This window comes from Atta cephalotes (assembly GCF_000143395.1).
Source record: "Atta cephalotes unplaced genomic scaffold scaffold00105, whole genome shotgun sequence".
Lineage (NCBI taxonomy): Eukaryota > Metazoa > Arthropoda > Insecta > Hymenoptera > Formicidae > Atta > Atta cephalotes.
Window position 1 is genome coordinate 156816 of NW_012130169.1, and position 16301 is coordinate 173116.

At 31.3% G+C, this 16301-nt stretch overlaps 1 protein-coding gene across 1 annotated transcript in view; it reads right to left on the reverse strand.

Annotated features, from left to right (window-relative positions):
- Positions 1-8538: 8538 nt before the first annotated feature.
- The window catches only part of LOC105625040 (neurotactin), an 11814-nt gene continuing 4051 nt past the window's right edge, over positions 8539-16301 (reverse strand). Inside the window, exons 2-6 of the mRNA XM_012206383.1 lie at positions 13593-13787; positions 11874-12084; positions 11277-11772; positions 9186-9860; positions 8539-8929 (exon numbers count right to left, since the gene is read on the reverse strand). Of these exons, the coding sequence (XP_012061773.1) occupies positions 8539-8929; positions 9186-9860; positions 11277-11772; positions 11874-12084; positions 13593-13787 (1968 nt within the window). The remainder of the gene's footprint in view (positions 8930-9185; positions 9861-11276; positions 11773-11873; positions 12085-13592; positions 13788-16301) is intronic.

Sequence of the window (16301 nt, forward strand, 5' to 3'; positions counted from 1 at the left end):
TATTTGAAATATATGAAAAATTTTATTATAAATATATAAAAAATTTTATTATAAATTTTAATATTTTTAAAATATCAATAAAATATATAAAAAATATATAAATATGAAACATATTAACCCTCATGTTTAATATATTTTTACAATACTTCTAAAACTGCCTTAGTGGAAAAAAAATCGCCGAAATTATTGAAATCGTCAATGAAACGTTGAAATAAGAAATGAAAATGACTGACATATTGTTGAAAATATTTCAGCATAAATAATACTTTTAATATTGAAATAATATGAATTTTAAAGATAATTAATAAAAATTAATGAAGAATGCATGTAAAATGCACAAAATGCTATTTTCTAAACAATAAACTTATGAATTTATTTATTTATCTACTTATTTCCATGATGTTTAATAGATGAAAAATCCATGATTGAAATAATAATAGTACTAAAAAAACGTTACAATCAATGTACGTACACTCGATATTCCTTGGTTGGTCATATTGTTTTTATCTTACAAAGAGTGTTTTCTCTTCAGTTAAATAAGATCTTATGACGAAAATATAAAATATAAATATGTACATTGTAAAATATGAATACAGGATTATAATAAAATGAACTAAGGAAATTATAAACCATCTGTGTTAGTTATAGAAGGCAATTATTTGCTTATGATAGACGACCATGACAATTTTACATTTATCTTATTATAATTTTACATTTATCTTTATTAACAATAACAGAATAAATAAACTGAGCAACAAATTGATGCAAATCTCTCTTCTGGGGATCTATGGCAGCTTCTGGAGTAGGAAAACTTAAATTTATCTATGATACATGACATTGAAATCGATGTCGATTCGACGTCATTTCTCTAAGTAGCGACGAGGCATTTTAATGATCATAAATTTCCAGCGCAGTCACATAACCGAACAAAACGTATTATATGTCGCAACAAGAATCGGATGCTTTTGTAGTGAATTTAATTTTTCATTATATTCTGTGAGTATCATTAATTAAACGACTGACATTCACGCTTAACGTATTATAAAGCAATATAATAAGCGCAATCTTACGGAATTCTTGCTCGTTCGTAAAAACATAAACTCGGCGACTAGCAAAATTGATGAAATGACTCTTTTGATAAAAATTATTTCATAGTCGTAATGGAATATATTTTGTACTAATTAATTATTGAATCAACTCAATATGATTCTCTCTAGAATTACATGTTATGTTTTTACGTACATGAACTACAACATTGGACTTTTCAGATTCAATCAAACATTTTTATACATAACTCTGAAAAAATTATATATTTCGATTATTGTATATATCTCTACTAATTTTTTTCCAGAAAAATGTCAGACATTAAAAGATATGACTATAAAATCAAAATTCAAATTTATAAATTACAAGAAGCAAAAATGTTTAAAAAAGAATCTTCAAAGGAAGTTAACGATTTAAAATTTTTATTTAGTTTCATAGATTTACGTGTGTAGTTCTAGGATTAAGAAATCATTCGAGTACTCATAAAAATATTTTTGTCCCAAAATTATTAAAAACCGTTTCTAGAAAAAAAATGTATGAATAAAATTGACAGTTTTCTATTAATGGAAAAAATAATTAAAATAAGTAAAAATAAAATGTTATACATGTTATACATTATTGATGTTATACATTATTGATGTATCACGAATGTTTTCACCTACGCTTTTAACACGAATTGTTTTTTTCTAAACACGAATGTTTTCACCTACCTATCTAAAAAAGGATTAATTACGTTGCATCATGATCCTTGCGTGAGAACGTAGTATTATGGAAGCACTATTGTTATTACCGATGTTTTATATTATCTTCGGCACTTAATATAATGTGATAAAGCAACTTATACTAGTACATATGCCGATAAATCACATAGAGTAGAAAGTAAAAGTGTACAGAAGAGTAAAAAATGTACAGAATTTAAATGAAAAATTTATAATGACGCTCAATATTACTAAAAGTTATATTTCTATTATTTCTATTTAAAGACAGTCTAGAAGAATTTTTCTATATTTTATTAAAAAGTATATATATTTTGTTTTAATAATATATAAAGTGATATAATTAATAATTTAGTTATCTTTATGTTAACGACTTTAAATTATACATATTAAAAATTACAATACATTTTTTGGAAAATCAAGTAAATGCGAAGAAATAAACGAATTATCTCTAAATTTTAATACAGCCAATATTGCCGATAAATAAAAAAATAAATATGTTACTAAAGAACTTGATTGAACTTGATATTTTACATAGATATGATAATTAATAACCATCACCATAACTATGGAAATCAATAATCATCTCTTATAGTAGTTATAGAAAGTAATGACTTAGTATTATGACTAAGTATTACATCACGACACTTTGCACTTTACTGACAATAACAGAAGGAAGAAACTAAGCAATAAATTAATATAATTGAGTTCAGATGGATAGCTTGCATTATTGCTTATTAATACTATCTGTTGAATTCATCATGTAATTATCTACAAACAGCGAGTAAAGGCATAGGTTCGGTTATCTTATTAAACTTATAAATAAATTTTGTAGCAAGTCTTAAAAAATTTCAAAAAATTAATTAACAACTAAGTGATTGTTGCTTCGAAAAATAAGCTGCCTCGAGATGATAATTCTCTCTCTAACAGCTTCAACATAGCCTACTTTTTCAAATCATTTAATTTTCTTTACTAAAAGAAGTCTATTAAAAGCATAATATCTCACGTTGTAATTGATACCATTAGCGAACCGTAGACAATTCGATAGATCCGGATAGCTCAGTACAATGTACTTCATTGTTGTTCAATGGGTAATAGAAACTCGAGTAATTAAATAAATGATCGTGTCACTCACCTTTTTTCCTAATTTTCAGTATTCCAAAATCAGAATGCTATCTATCATGCTAAATCCACCTAATGCGTAACTCCCTTCGTCGTCAGGACGTGTGCTAAACTAAGATCACAAATACGCTCATCTTAACATCAAGAAAGAGAAAATGCAGGAAAGGAAGACGAAATTGCGCATCTTATGCAGATGAAAAATCTTTTGCATTTTTTAATCCACTATTTATTTTAATATATGTAAATTACAGACAGAACTCTACTAAAAAAAAATCATTTCACATAGTTGGATGATGAAATCATGTAATTAAAACACATAAATTATGTAACGGATTATTCCAAATCATAATCATAATGACATTTTCTTTTTTCTTCTATTTCTATCATTCAATTCTTTAAAATTGACAACTATAAAAATCACATGATGGATGAAATTAATAATTTCTAATGTGATTTTTCACATTACGTCATTTAAAAAAATCATGTACTGATTTGGAACAATCCATTATGTGATTTACATATTTTAATTACACGATTTCATCATGTAACGTTGTGACATGATTTTTTTTTCAGTAGGGAATGACTTCGCTCTGACATTCCTACTAGCATACAAAAATGAAAGCTGAAAAATTTAATAAATGAAAAATTTAACAGGAGAAAAGATAAATATAAAATTAAACATAATACATTTAAATTTTACACATATTACTACAATATTTCTAATAAAAATATAATTAAACGCATCGTCAGCATGTTGAGCTTGTGTTTACTTATTACATCCACAGAATTTTAGTGAAATGCTCGTATCAAGGATGGAATTCAATCGTATTTTTTGGTATTAAAAATAATTCTAAAAAAATGTTTTTTGTTTTTTCAATCGAATTCGATTTTTCTCGTAAATATACAGAACACACTAAAATACGCGTGACGCATTCCAAAACGGTGAAAAACACCACAAACGTGACGAGATATCGCCGTGACGAAGCGAATATAAAAAAAAATTGATTTTTTTAGCAAAAAGTGCTATTCACAAAACTCTATTATTAGCGTGTATAGATTTAATTAAAAAGGGCACATGGTTCAGTGCGATGGTGCCTGCGCATGCTTGACTTAATTGAAAATCGGGCTGCGACCCGAAAAATATTTCCAAGAGTAATAAACGAACGAAATGTTCGGTCTTTGCCTATGTATGAATATACTTATGGATGAGGAAAACGTTTTGTATATATTCACCCATAAAACAATCTATCGTTGACGAGATTAATCTCTGTCAGAGTTAGCTCGTTTCAATTAAGTAATACATCTTTTCGAGCGAACGAAGTTAGTTAGAGTGGAATACAACGGCGGCTTGTAAAAGAAAAATTTGGATTAGATTCAAGAAAGATCTTTTTATCCTTCTATCTTATTAGCGAATTTGTTTAATTTATAAGTGATGCAAGAGAATAGAAATTGAAGAGAAAAAATAAGTGGATAAATGATGCTTGCGTAGAGAGATGCTTAAGTTTATTAATACCCATTCATTCATTTGGAATATCACAAGACACTTGATGTAATAGTCACATTAATTATACGTAGAATAAAATTGTTATATATTTCTATTAATAATCTCTCTCGATTTTGCACGTTTACATTATATTGTGAATTGTTATATTGTTTTCTCTGTTGGATGATTATTGCGTTGGATGGTTGCCACCTTTCAATTAGTGTCTTGCTGGATTCCAAAGACCCATATACCGGAAATTAATGATTATTGTCGGCAACTCTCTTATCATTTCTGCTTTGTATCGGAAATTGCTATTACTCTACCGCAGATCTAGCACTAATTGTTCTTTACTTACGATGTAAGGATTCTAAATAATTCTAATAAAAAGTCATTGGATTTGACCGTGGAGATTTTTTTTTTTAGAACCGAAGGAAAAGATCGAGGTTATTACCTTTATACAGTATCATTTCTCATTTCCTAAGAAAAAAAATCATCAAAATTTAGGATTAGAGATTTTTCTCGCCGACAGAAAACTGACGAGATGGCAACCATGGTGACTGTGTGAAAAAGTCATGAAATTTGCAAATGTATTTTGCGCACATGTCAAATGCGACCATATTTAAACAATTGCGCCGTGATAACTTTGAAGTAATATATCGCAAATCGCAAAAATGAATACGTGTCAAATAAAAACGTGTAAAAATGTTTACGGAAAAGAAAAATTTAAAAATGCAGTTTTATGATTTTCCAAAAGGTGGTAAAATGAGAAGAAACTTGTCATAATATGGAATAAGCTTTGGCACAACGCCAAATTCAAATAACCGTGGCACTATGGCGGCATCTGGTACCGCTCTTCTGATGTCAAAATGCGCAACTAGGTTTCTTCCACTATGGTTGCTATATAGCAAATATAATCTAAGAACATCCGATACGACCGTACTATTAGAAAACCCTCTATAAATCAATTTCTTGCTCTATATATACTTAGAATTAACTTGCAACATATCAAAAGAATCGCATTTTATAAATAAATTATTTACCATGTCAGTATATGCTTACTTTAAGCAATAAGAATGCAATAAACCCATTTTTAAAGACTCATTAAGAAAGTAAGCACATTTCAAGATGTAGATCTATTAAATAAAATATATAAATAAAAGAGATGAGAGATATTTTAATGATTATTACGAATCCGAAAATAATTTAAATTTGCTATTGTAAGGTTGTACAGTTATAATGACATACATCTAAGAATGAAATGAATAAAAAAGTAAAATAATACAACATGAAGTTTCGATAGAATGCAACCTTAGCCCTAAACATCCCTAAACATTCAAGAGTACAATAATTAAGTCAGCAATATTTTTACACATATTATTTAGCCTTAGTGTAATTCTAATCAAGTTGTATGAGAATATGCGATATGTACCGACGAATACATGTATAGTTTACTTGGTCGAAGAGAATGTATGTTTACGAGTGATGTGAAGAATATTTAAACCGTTTCTATTCACAATATCGCGAGATACGGTATCGTAAATAGAAATAGTTTAAATATTCAAAATATCCATAAAATTATACATACTATTCTGAAATTTGTCCCTTTATAAAATATAATATTCGTTATACGTATACTATGTGGTTTCGTTGCTAGATATTCTTAGAAAATTCGAACGTCTTCCGTACAGATAGAATACGAAAACGTACGGATAGACTACCAATAGTCAGATGTATTAACAATCAGGATCATCACTCCATGGTATTCCCGATTGTATCATCGTTACTTTGATTATATTTAGCGAAGCTTAAAACTCTCTCTTTTTCTTCAAAGCTGATAGACAGACAGAAAGGCAGAATTTTAAGCCTTATTAAAGTTAAAGTAACGTTGATGTAATCAAGCCTGCTTCACTCGCAATCAGTCAGAACGGATGCTTGTTACGAATGTCATTGTTAAGGTCACAGAAGTTCGGGCACAATCACAGAGCACGGTGGACCGCTGTGCACGTGAATTGAGTGCTTGCTGAAGTGAGATCGCAACATTTCGTCTAGATGTATGAACTATTCAATACAAACAAAACGCACAGCAATTTTCCGCGTGCGCCCATGATCGTGCTCGAATTTCCACGCCCTAGTCGTTGTCCTATTCACATAGATAATGTTAAGATAATGGAAATTAGTTAATTATGCAAATAATCTATCTAAAATAAAACAACATGTACAGATTTCTTGAGTATAAGTGCTACTTTATCACGTATTAATGAAAATAAATTACACTTAATAATATATTGAATAATAATTATAAATTAAAACGATCAAAAAAGAATATCAAGATTATTATCATTTTTTGGATATAAGCCGCGTTTAGGAAAGATATATATAAGTCCGAATCCTCATGCAGATGATATCTGCACTTTCACACCGATTGACGAAAAAGGAATTAACGTAGAAATAAAATTTATCCCCATTACTCTTTTTTTATCAATCATGCTCGGTATCAAAGTGCTGATATCTGAGGAACCGGGCTAAAGAAAGCTTTTGTGACTTGCAAACGTCACTCGTTATCTTTTATACGCGCGAATTCGAATATTATGCAATAGTAAAATTTTTATCATTCGAGTGGATAATTCGCGGTATAAAAGGTATTAAATTTGGCAGCTTCAGTCTGAATAATATAAAAGCCTCCATGAGTACCCCTTAAATGAATAAGATAAATACTACTCATGTATAATATTTGTTCAGTCTGCGATTCTCTCGCCGAGAACAAGAGAATATTGCTTTCTCTAACAATAAGTTATAAATATGTAAAAAAAAATATCGATAATAAAATGTATGTTATTTCGTATAAAAGAAGAAACTATTGATGAGCAATTCCGTCCGATAGGATATTGCTTCCATAAACGCGATGCAATGGATGTTCCACTGGTGTTCTCTTTAAGAGACAAACCTTCCTGATCTAAGAATATTTTTCATATCAGAAGAGCATGATCCGTTGTGTGCAGGAATTCGTTCTCGTTCTCAAAGTGCACCGATAATCCATCAATAATTTATATTCTGAGACTTTTTTTTATGCTATCATTACGTCTATAACATGAGGTGAATATGATTAAGAATGATTAAGAATATGAAGAATAAGATATCTGTACGATTACACATAACGAAAAATTTCAATTATATCCTATTTCCGAATTTGAGAAATTTTCATCCAACGTGACTGACTTATAGCCAACTCGATTGAACGCACTAGTGCTTACTAGTAAATAATAAAGTCGTTCTACATTGATTTAATCTGTAAAAGTAAAATATAAATATTTTGAATTATAAAATACAGATTTTATTTAATAGCACAATAAAATATATTAAAGATTTTATAGTTCCGTTTTTATATTTATATTAAATAAATATTTTTATGTCAATTTGTGTACGACGACTTTAATAAGTACTGCATCAATAAGTACTAAGTGCATTCAATCGAATTTATGCTATTGTTCGCTATTAAAAAGTTGTTGAAGATCGTCATTCCTTTTATCTTTTTCGTATTCATTTGCTTACGTTTTATAAGAATATACAATCGTATAATTTATGTCGATCGTTAATTCGATCGTTTTCTTTTCTATACTTGTGCCCCCCTATGCATTTTCTTTTCGGTAAGCTTTGCTGCCCTATAAATATATTACAATTTGATTTACATTTATACACATACAGATAAGTCCACGTGTTTTATGGCCAGACATACGTTTGTCTCAGACATAAAGAATAACATATGTTTCTCGTTGCAAAATATTGTCATATTTTAGCATTGAGAACGAATTCACGTCGGCATATACGGATATCTACTAAATTTCTTCACCTCTCTTAAAAAAAAAAAAAAAATCACTATTTTATATTTTGGCTTTACATTAATTAATTGTCATGATTAAACAGGTACTATTATATGTCCACAAAGGCATGATCTTTGATCGTCTTGCACAATCTCAATGAACATTTATCGCATTATCTTGCATAATCTCAATGAACGTTTATCGCATCTAAAATAGTCAAAGTTTAAAATAAGTTAAAGTATTTGTGTTGTGAAAATTAGCGTCCGCGGGAATTCAATGGACAATACGCGCCACACTACGCGCAAGTGCAAATTTACAGATCTACATAAACTTGCACGACGATAATAAAAGCCTTTTAATCGACCCGCCCACACTTAGGTACGATGTTTTTATTTATCCAAAAATCGCAACTCGAATAACTTTGCGCGAGCAGTGGGTCTTGACCAACAATCAAGACTCTCTTCGCGCCAGACCGATCAGCCTGCACGACTTCATTATGCCACACATAATGGTTAAATAACTGTTGCATAGCTGTTACGTGTCTCTTCTCCTCGGGTGTAACAGCACCATAGGTTCCTAGAATGGCCGCGGCGTCACTGTCAGGATCGGCCAAATGCTGTCGGCGTGGTTGAGTGGCTACGTAAAATGGTATGTTGGTGTTCATCCTGGCGAGCGTCAATAGCGGGCATACTACACGAATATCGGAAATCATTGTGACCAATCCCTTCAACGTAGCATTGTAGTGTCTGGAAAATAGGGGAATGATTCACTTACAAACTGCAGCAATTGCCCACTGTCAATCACAGCTACTTCTGCATAAGGAGTTTTTCTATTTTTTTTTGGCGCTGTGATTGACTTGTGCGCAAGTGGCTTGTATGCAACTGATATACACCCGGAAAATAGTACACACAATATGCAATGTTTATTATTACTTTTGAGAAAAAGATTAAAAAATAATCTAAATACATCACATCGACCATTAATCGTAATCAGATCGCTCACCTCAGAGCTTCATGTGTATAGCCTCTAGTTCCAAGCAAAGATTCTCGTACGAGATTTTCGACTTGTGTCGCATTAAGAGTGACATTTGATGACAGGTATTGCAGCGGGGTACCGGAGTGCGCGGTGGTACCCATCACTACCTTTATCATAAGATTGTCCTTCGACAAAATTTCACCGACATGCTCCTGAAGAATCGTTCCGTCCAAAACGAGCCACTCATGTCTCCTTTCCATGTAGATGCTCGAGTCTTCTTTCATTTCTGGCAGACCAACAGTACCTACGTACCACGACTCTGGCACAGCATCCATCAGATCTTCGGCACTCTTGCTTCTGAGACAGGCAGCGTCGCTGCAACGAATTGAATCAAGGAATGGTCGGTTTATGTCTTCAGATAAATTTAATTCTCTGCCTGGGAAGATCGCGCTACCGCTGGATATCCACACTTTCGAGAAAAGGCTCTTAGCTCGACGATAGCCAATCAATGTCGTTGCAAGAGTACCGCCTGCTCGATGTCCCCACAGAGTAACGGAGGATTTGTTACCGCCGAAGTTTTCAATATTTAACTGTATCCACTGAAGAGCTGTTATGATGTCTGACAATCCATAGTTGCCCGATGTTGGAGGGTGGGTCGCTCTGGTGAGAGGTTCGACCGCCAAAAATCCGAAAATTCCCATTCTGGGGAATGTAATAAATATTTTTATTATAAAATATTTTTAATTATAACAGAGTTGTTAGTGAAAAAAAAAAAAAATTTCCCTGACTTTACCTAATTTTCCCTGTCATTTTTTGAAAAAATTCTCTCTAACTAAAATCTTAAAGATTCTTTGAATAAAAACAAAGAAAAATATTAAAATATTTTATTTTATAAACAGAACAATAAAAAATATATTCAAAGAATTATTTACCATAAAGAATAATGTTACAAATGTAAATAATAATATGATTTGCAGTGAGCGTGTTGCAAATATTAAATGGAATATACTACTGATACGTTGAGTTAAACAAAAAATTTTTTTTTAATTACAAGAAACGACAGACATACACGTATCTTTGTTTTACACATTGCTTATTGAGATTTTTGTCTATATTTGTAGTCAGATCTTATATTCAAGGCTTCCTCAAATTTATAAACTATATTCTTTAGATGCTCAGTAGCCAATAAAATAATTTGTAGAGCATCTAAAGATAAATTTAAGGAAACCTTAAATATGTGATTTGACTAATACAGGTATTAATTATTTCATTAAAACACTATGGTCTAATTATCATTTTAATTAATTTTAATTAGAAATGATTTACGAATGTTCATCATTAATACATCATTAATACATATTTTGACTTTTGCAAAATTAAGTTTTTTTCTTTTTGACAATGTCTGTTAATAATTTTCTGCAAATTGTTCATTGCAAAATTAAAAATAAAAAAATATTTGCATTGCTTTTTTAAAAAGTTTTAAAAATTCTATTTCATAATTTTTAAAAAAGTTTAAACTTAAAATTTTATAATAATTTAATTTTGTCTTAGATTAATAAATTTCTCGATAATAATTTTCCTGACTTTTCCTGGTTTTTTTCATCAGTTCTTCCTGAATACTTTTTAATTTCACTGATTTTCACTGATTTTCCCTGATTTTCCTGATCGCAACTCTGTATAAGCTATATTCTTAATTATAAATATTTATTAACTCCAGATTATCTCTGGATTTGGGAAACGAGCAAAAATGTCATTCAGGTAACAATAGTTTCTTTGCATCATAGAATTAATAAAACAAACGACTAGGAGTCTCTTAAGGAAACTCCAAAATCATCTGTTTTTTATCGACTAAATACTTATACTTTTTTATGAAATACGTATACTTTTTATTTGATATATTTGTGTACACATGCACGCACGCAAGCACGCACGCAAGCACGCACGCACGTACACATGTGTGTGTGTGTGTGTATATATATATATATATACATATATATATATATATATATATATGTATATAATAATATATATATGTATATGTATATGTATATATTTAAGAAGAAAAAATTTTGATTGAAAAAGGCAAGAATATATTATAATAAGTTCAATATATACTACCGGAAGTTTGGCCGTACGAATACGATATCGCGAACGCGTGACAGCTTGGCGGAAGGTTGCATCACTCCGGGCGAACCGCCACTCAAGGTTTCGGCGCCGATCATTACGACCACGGGTAACGGAAAATCATATCCAACCATTGGTGTAAATACATCAAGATAGAGACAATCCTCGACGCCGTCGATGAGACCATGCATATCACGCTGCCAACAGCTCTTGGACGAGTTGTGCGCCAAATAAGTACCGTTCCAGCAGTGCTCGATGCGGCTCAAAGATTCAGCTGGTTGCCAGCGACGATTGCCCATCGGTGGCATTGCATATGGAATACCACGGAATGCGTAGGCGCCATCCTCTAAGATACCTTGCACCAGTCCGCAAGACGTCACTGCTTCGACATACTTGTCGTTCTTCAAAGGTTTGGTAGAAATTCTCCTAGGTCCGACGCAGACGATACATATAATAACGATGATGCCGACCAGCATCAGCAAAGTCGCCACTATATAAATCGATTTAAATATATCAATTTTACAATAACAATTAATACGAATAAATATAAATTAAATATTGCGAGAAAATTTAAATTTTGTATCTTCGTACCTGAGACGGATACGTGTGTCCTGTATGTAGATAGATAGATCACTAGGGGATGCTTTGGTCGCTTAATGCTGTCTTCATCTTCTTCATCAAGTCGCACAGTTTCCATGCCATCCTCATCGACGATAGGCCTCTTTTCAGAAACGCCATCGTCGAGTGTTTCGACACTCGCTAATCCAGCAGTACCGGTTGGTCCTAATTCGGTATCGATTTCCTAAAAAGGAAATATTATAGCAACTTATTCTCTAAATTCTCTGGACTGGAACCTCACTCTACAGAATGAGAAATTGAATTAGTTTAAAAAAAAAGCTCAAATTTTAATTTGTAAAAGGGAACTTTCACTCTTCAGAATGATAATTTGCTCTAAAAATTTTAGAGAAAAGAAAAATAGATTAATTTGTTATAATATCAATATTATATTTTCCATTTGTTTATCTAATCTAAATATTAGGTAAGGGAAAATATTAAGGTAAGGGAAAAAGTTCGTGGCGTTTTTTCCGTTAGATGGCATTAAAAAACGCCATGAATTTTTTCTCATACCTAATATACAGGTTGTTCTGTCATGAAATCAACAAGCTTTGCTAGCGTGTGCGGATGATCTAACAAGTAAAACAGTTTATATACAGAGTGTCTCTGCAGTGCCAAACTGTTACAACGGCTTTAACATATAAAAATAAGTTTCGAGATTAAAATAAGAAAACATGAATCGTAATAAATGTTGTTTAATGTTCGTTTTTCTGTTCTAAATCTTGAATTTTTTTCTGATAGACTACATCTTTCATTCGTTCCCAAAATATAAACAAATACACGTTTTTCCATGATCACTATTTTCATTGGATTGAAAAAGACCAGGACACGCTCCTAGTAAATGACCAGCGAGAAGTCCTGATCTCACATCCATTTATCTGCTTTTCACTTTACACGTTTTTCTATTCCCATCACTCAGCAGTTCATTTTATACATCGATGGTTTTAATCGATAGGCTATGAATGTAGTATCGTAGACAATGTGTTCATAGAATCCAATATTTCTTATTCTGAACAAATAAGAGTGATATAGACAATATATATATAACGTGACCGTTCAAATTGTGGAGACCATTGAACTCTATCTGCAAGAGTAGGCAGTGCGACGGGTTATTCTATCGCCTGACATAAGTGCTCACTGGACATGGTTGCTTCGATATACCAAAATAGAAGAGGAATGTCGCTGGACACATAGGAAAGCGCAGTATCACCATTGTGCGACTTCGCGCAGTATATTTTAAAGATATGCCAAGATAGATAAGATATAATGCAGACTATAAAGTCTTGGTCATAGTGGTAAAGGAGGACCTTTCAACAATATGTGTGTGGGAAGATTTCGATAGCACACATTAATTGGCCAATTTAAGGGACTATTGGAGTGACAGTTGATCGATATCGATACTACAGATTTTTCTAATTCCAAATTTAAAAAGTCAATAATAGTGACATGTGTTTAATTCATTTCTTATATTATCGTTCTGTCTCATTCAAACGCATGTCCTTATCTAACATATTGCAATGCCATCTTTTGCAAGAACATCTATTGCTAGACACAATGACTGTTGTAGACACAATGCGCAAGAAAAACGTATACAATAACTTTTTTAGCGTTTTGCAAAACGCTAAAATAGCGTACTACTTGGAATTTTTCATTGGAAAATTTTAGAAAATATCTCTAGGCATAAAAGACACTTACTTTTTTTCTTCTGGAGAAAACGGACGACATCAAAGGTATCCGAATGGAATTCAAAATTCCCCTTCGTCCTTCCTTTTCCTTAGAATCTTTAATGGGTATAGGCTTTTCCGTGGACAAAGTGTTCTGCTCACTTTCCTTTACCACCACGGAAGTTGATTCTGCATCCGTAGATTCCGTCGGTTTAGCCACATCATTCTAAAATCGATCGAATATACTGAAGTAATTAATACACGCCAATAAATAGGAAAAATTAATTTTTTTATGTCTGCTTCTTTAAAGATACGATAATGATATTAGACTCGTTTCTTCGAACCTTAATTTCTTCCTTAGACAAGGTATTGTTTAAAGAAAAAAACAGTATGGTAGGTATAATTAGAAGAAACAAATCATTGTTTCGAAAATAATTTTATTCTAGTCTGAAGAATAGTGAGATAAACTCTCTTTTTTTCTTTATACCCTGCACTTAAAAAATAAAGTGGAATAAATTTAAAAAAAATAAAAAAGGTGCTAATAATTCGTGCTCCATGAAAAAAAATTTATTATATAAAACTCAAGTGATACTATTTTTAGTGTACATACACACCAATTTACTGCTAAGAGATACGAAGCATTAATAATTTACAATGGTGCTAACTTTACTTCCTTTATTGGCAGTAACTGAATCTATTTTCGAACGCACTTCACATTGTATATACATATGTATTGTAATTTTTTTAATTGTATTATAATGTGATTTTTAATATAAACCATACTAATTATTTTGCATAAAAAATAATTAAATTAAACTATAGAAGAATTAATAACAAGAATAGTATTGTACATTTGAATTTTATTCAATAAAATTAAATAAAAAATAAAAATAGCACTATATGAATTTTACTTTTTAATTTGACACAATAAGAATAATACTGTGTTTTGTAATTTAATCCAATAAAAATAATACCACTTGGGTTTACTTTTAAATTTGGTAATAGCAACTGCAATTATCCGCGCGATCACTAATGACGCAGCAAAAGATAATACAATATCTAAAAGGATTTATTAACATTGCATTTTCTACACTTACTAAAATGAGGCACATACGAAGCACGTAAAAAAAATACAATATTAATATCTAAAAAGCGCGAAAGATAGGATAAGATGAAACGCACTCAATAATAAACTAAATCGAAATGTTATAATCCGTATTGCAATTTATGCTCAATTCGTTTCGTTCAAATAGAATCATATAGATCCAGATAGAACTTAACGCTGTGGAAAATAATATTCAGATCAGATAAAATATCATAGTTATATATGATTGTTGAACCTCTGCGGGTTCCGGCCAGAAATTTCGACTTTTTGAACGAATATTTCCGGAGATAATAACGCTCTCCAGAGATAATAATAACTATTTTAAATTTTGATGACCTCTTGTTGAGATACGCACGTTGATTTTCCTCTGGTTCCAAAAAAAAATCTCCGACGAAAAAGAAAAAGTCAGATCTGATGACCTTTTTTTAGAGGGATTATTATGAAAGATGATAATAGTAATCGGGCATTTTTTCTCACGAACATACAAAAAAAAAATATATATATTAATTTTGCATTTGTGAAAAATATGTCGAATAAACATATCGTCGAACTATTGGATGTGTCGGCGTTTACGAGGTCTTTGTAATGCGTGAGAGTGGATGGGAGAGAGATTTGGATGATAAGATTAAGATATGCGTTGGATTGTATTGAACCATGATGGAACATTTCGAGAGGTAGATATTAAAAGTGGGGTGAGGAGTGGTGAGGATGGAGGAAGTAAATGTGAGTGGATGAGTAAGAGTGTGTAGGCCACATCGATAAGTGTCGGCATGTATCGAAATCTTTGTAGTGAGTGGAAGTAAGAGATGGGAGGATTCGGGTGAATAGTGGAGGGTGGAGGTGAGTTAGGTATGAAACTGTGAAGGATGCTTTGAAATGTGTATTCGAATAATAATTCTCGATTTCGCAGAGCATCGAACGACAACGACGATGACCATAACGACTTCTTAATAAAATTTTATCCTATTATGACATAAAAATTGAAATGTCTCTCTTAATATTCATCATAGAAAAAGAATAAAGATACTTTCATTACATAATGGAATTCCAAGCTATTGAGTCTATTAAAAATTTTTGCTCAGCCGATTTTTAGATATGACTATAATGATTACTGTCAACTTGATTTAAGTAAAGGTACACTGTAGTGTCTCCTGCGCCCAGTACAGGTGCGAATACTTGACGCAAGACACTATCACGTTTTGATTTAATATAATTGATATGATTCCTACGCTGTAAGCGTAGTTTTTGGTGAATTTGACTTATATAAATTTAATTTGATTATATTAATTTATTTTTTGGAGTCGTTTATTTTAACGATATATTCTAATATTTTCTAACATTAAAGTTTGTATATTCGATAAAATATAACAGACATTGAAGATTTTAAGTAGACAATAGATTAACGATGATTTGAAGATGCAGCGATTTACACATTTACTTTTTAATTCTATCAACCATATTTTATACACTGAAGAGAACCCAATACCAGGATTGAAACGTCTATATTTAATTCTAATATATACATTGTTACGCATGAATAACTAGTGTCGGCTCACATTTCCTCATTCTCTCTCTCTCTCTCTCTCTCTCTCTCTCTCTCCTCCTCCTCCTCCTCCTCCTCCTCCTCCTCCTCCT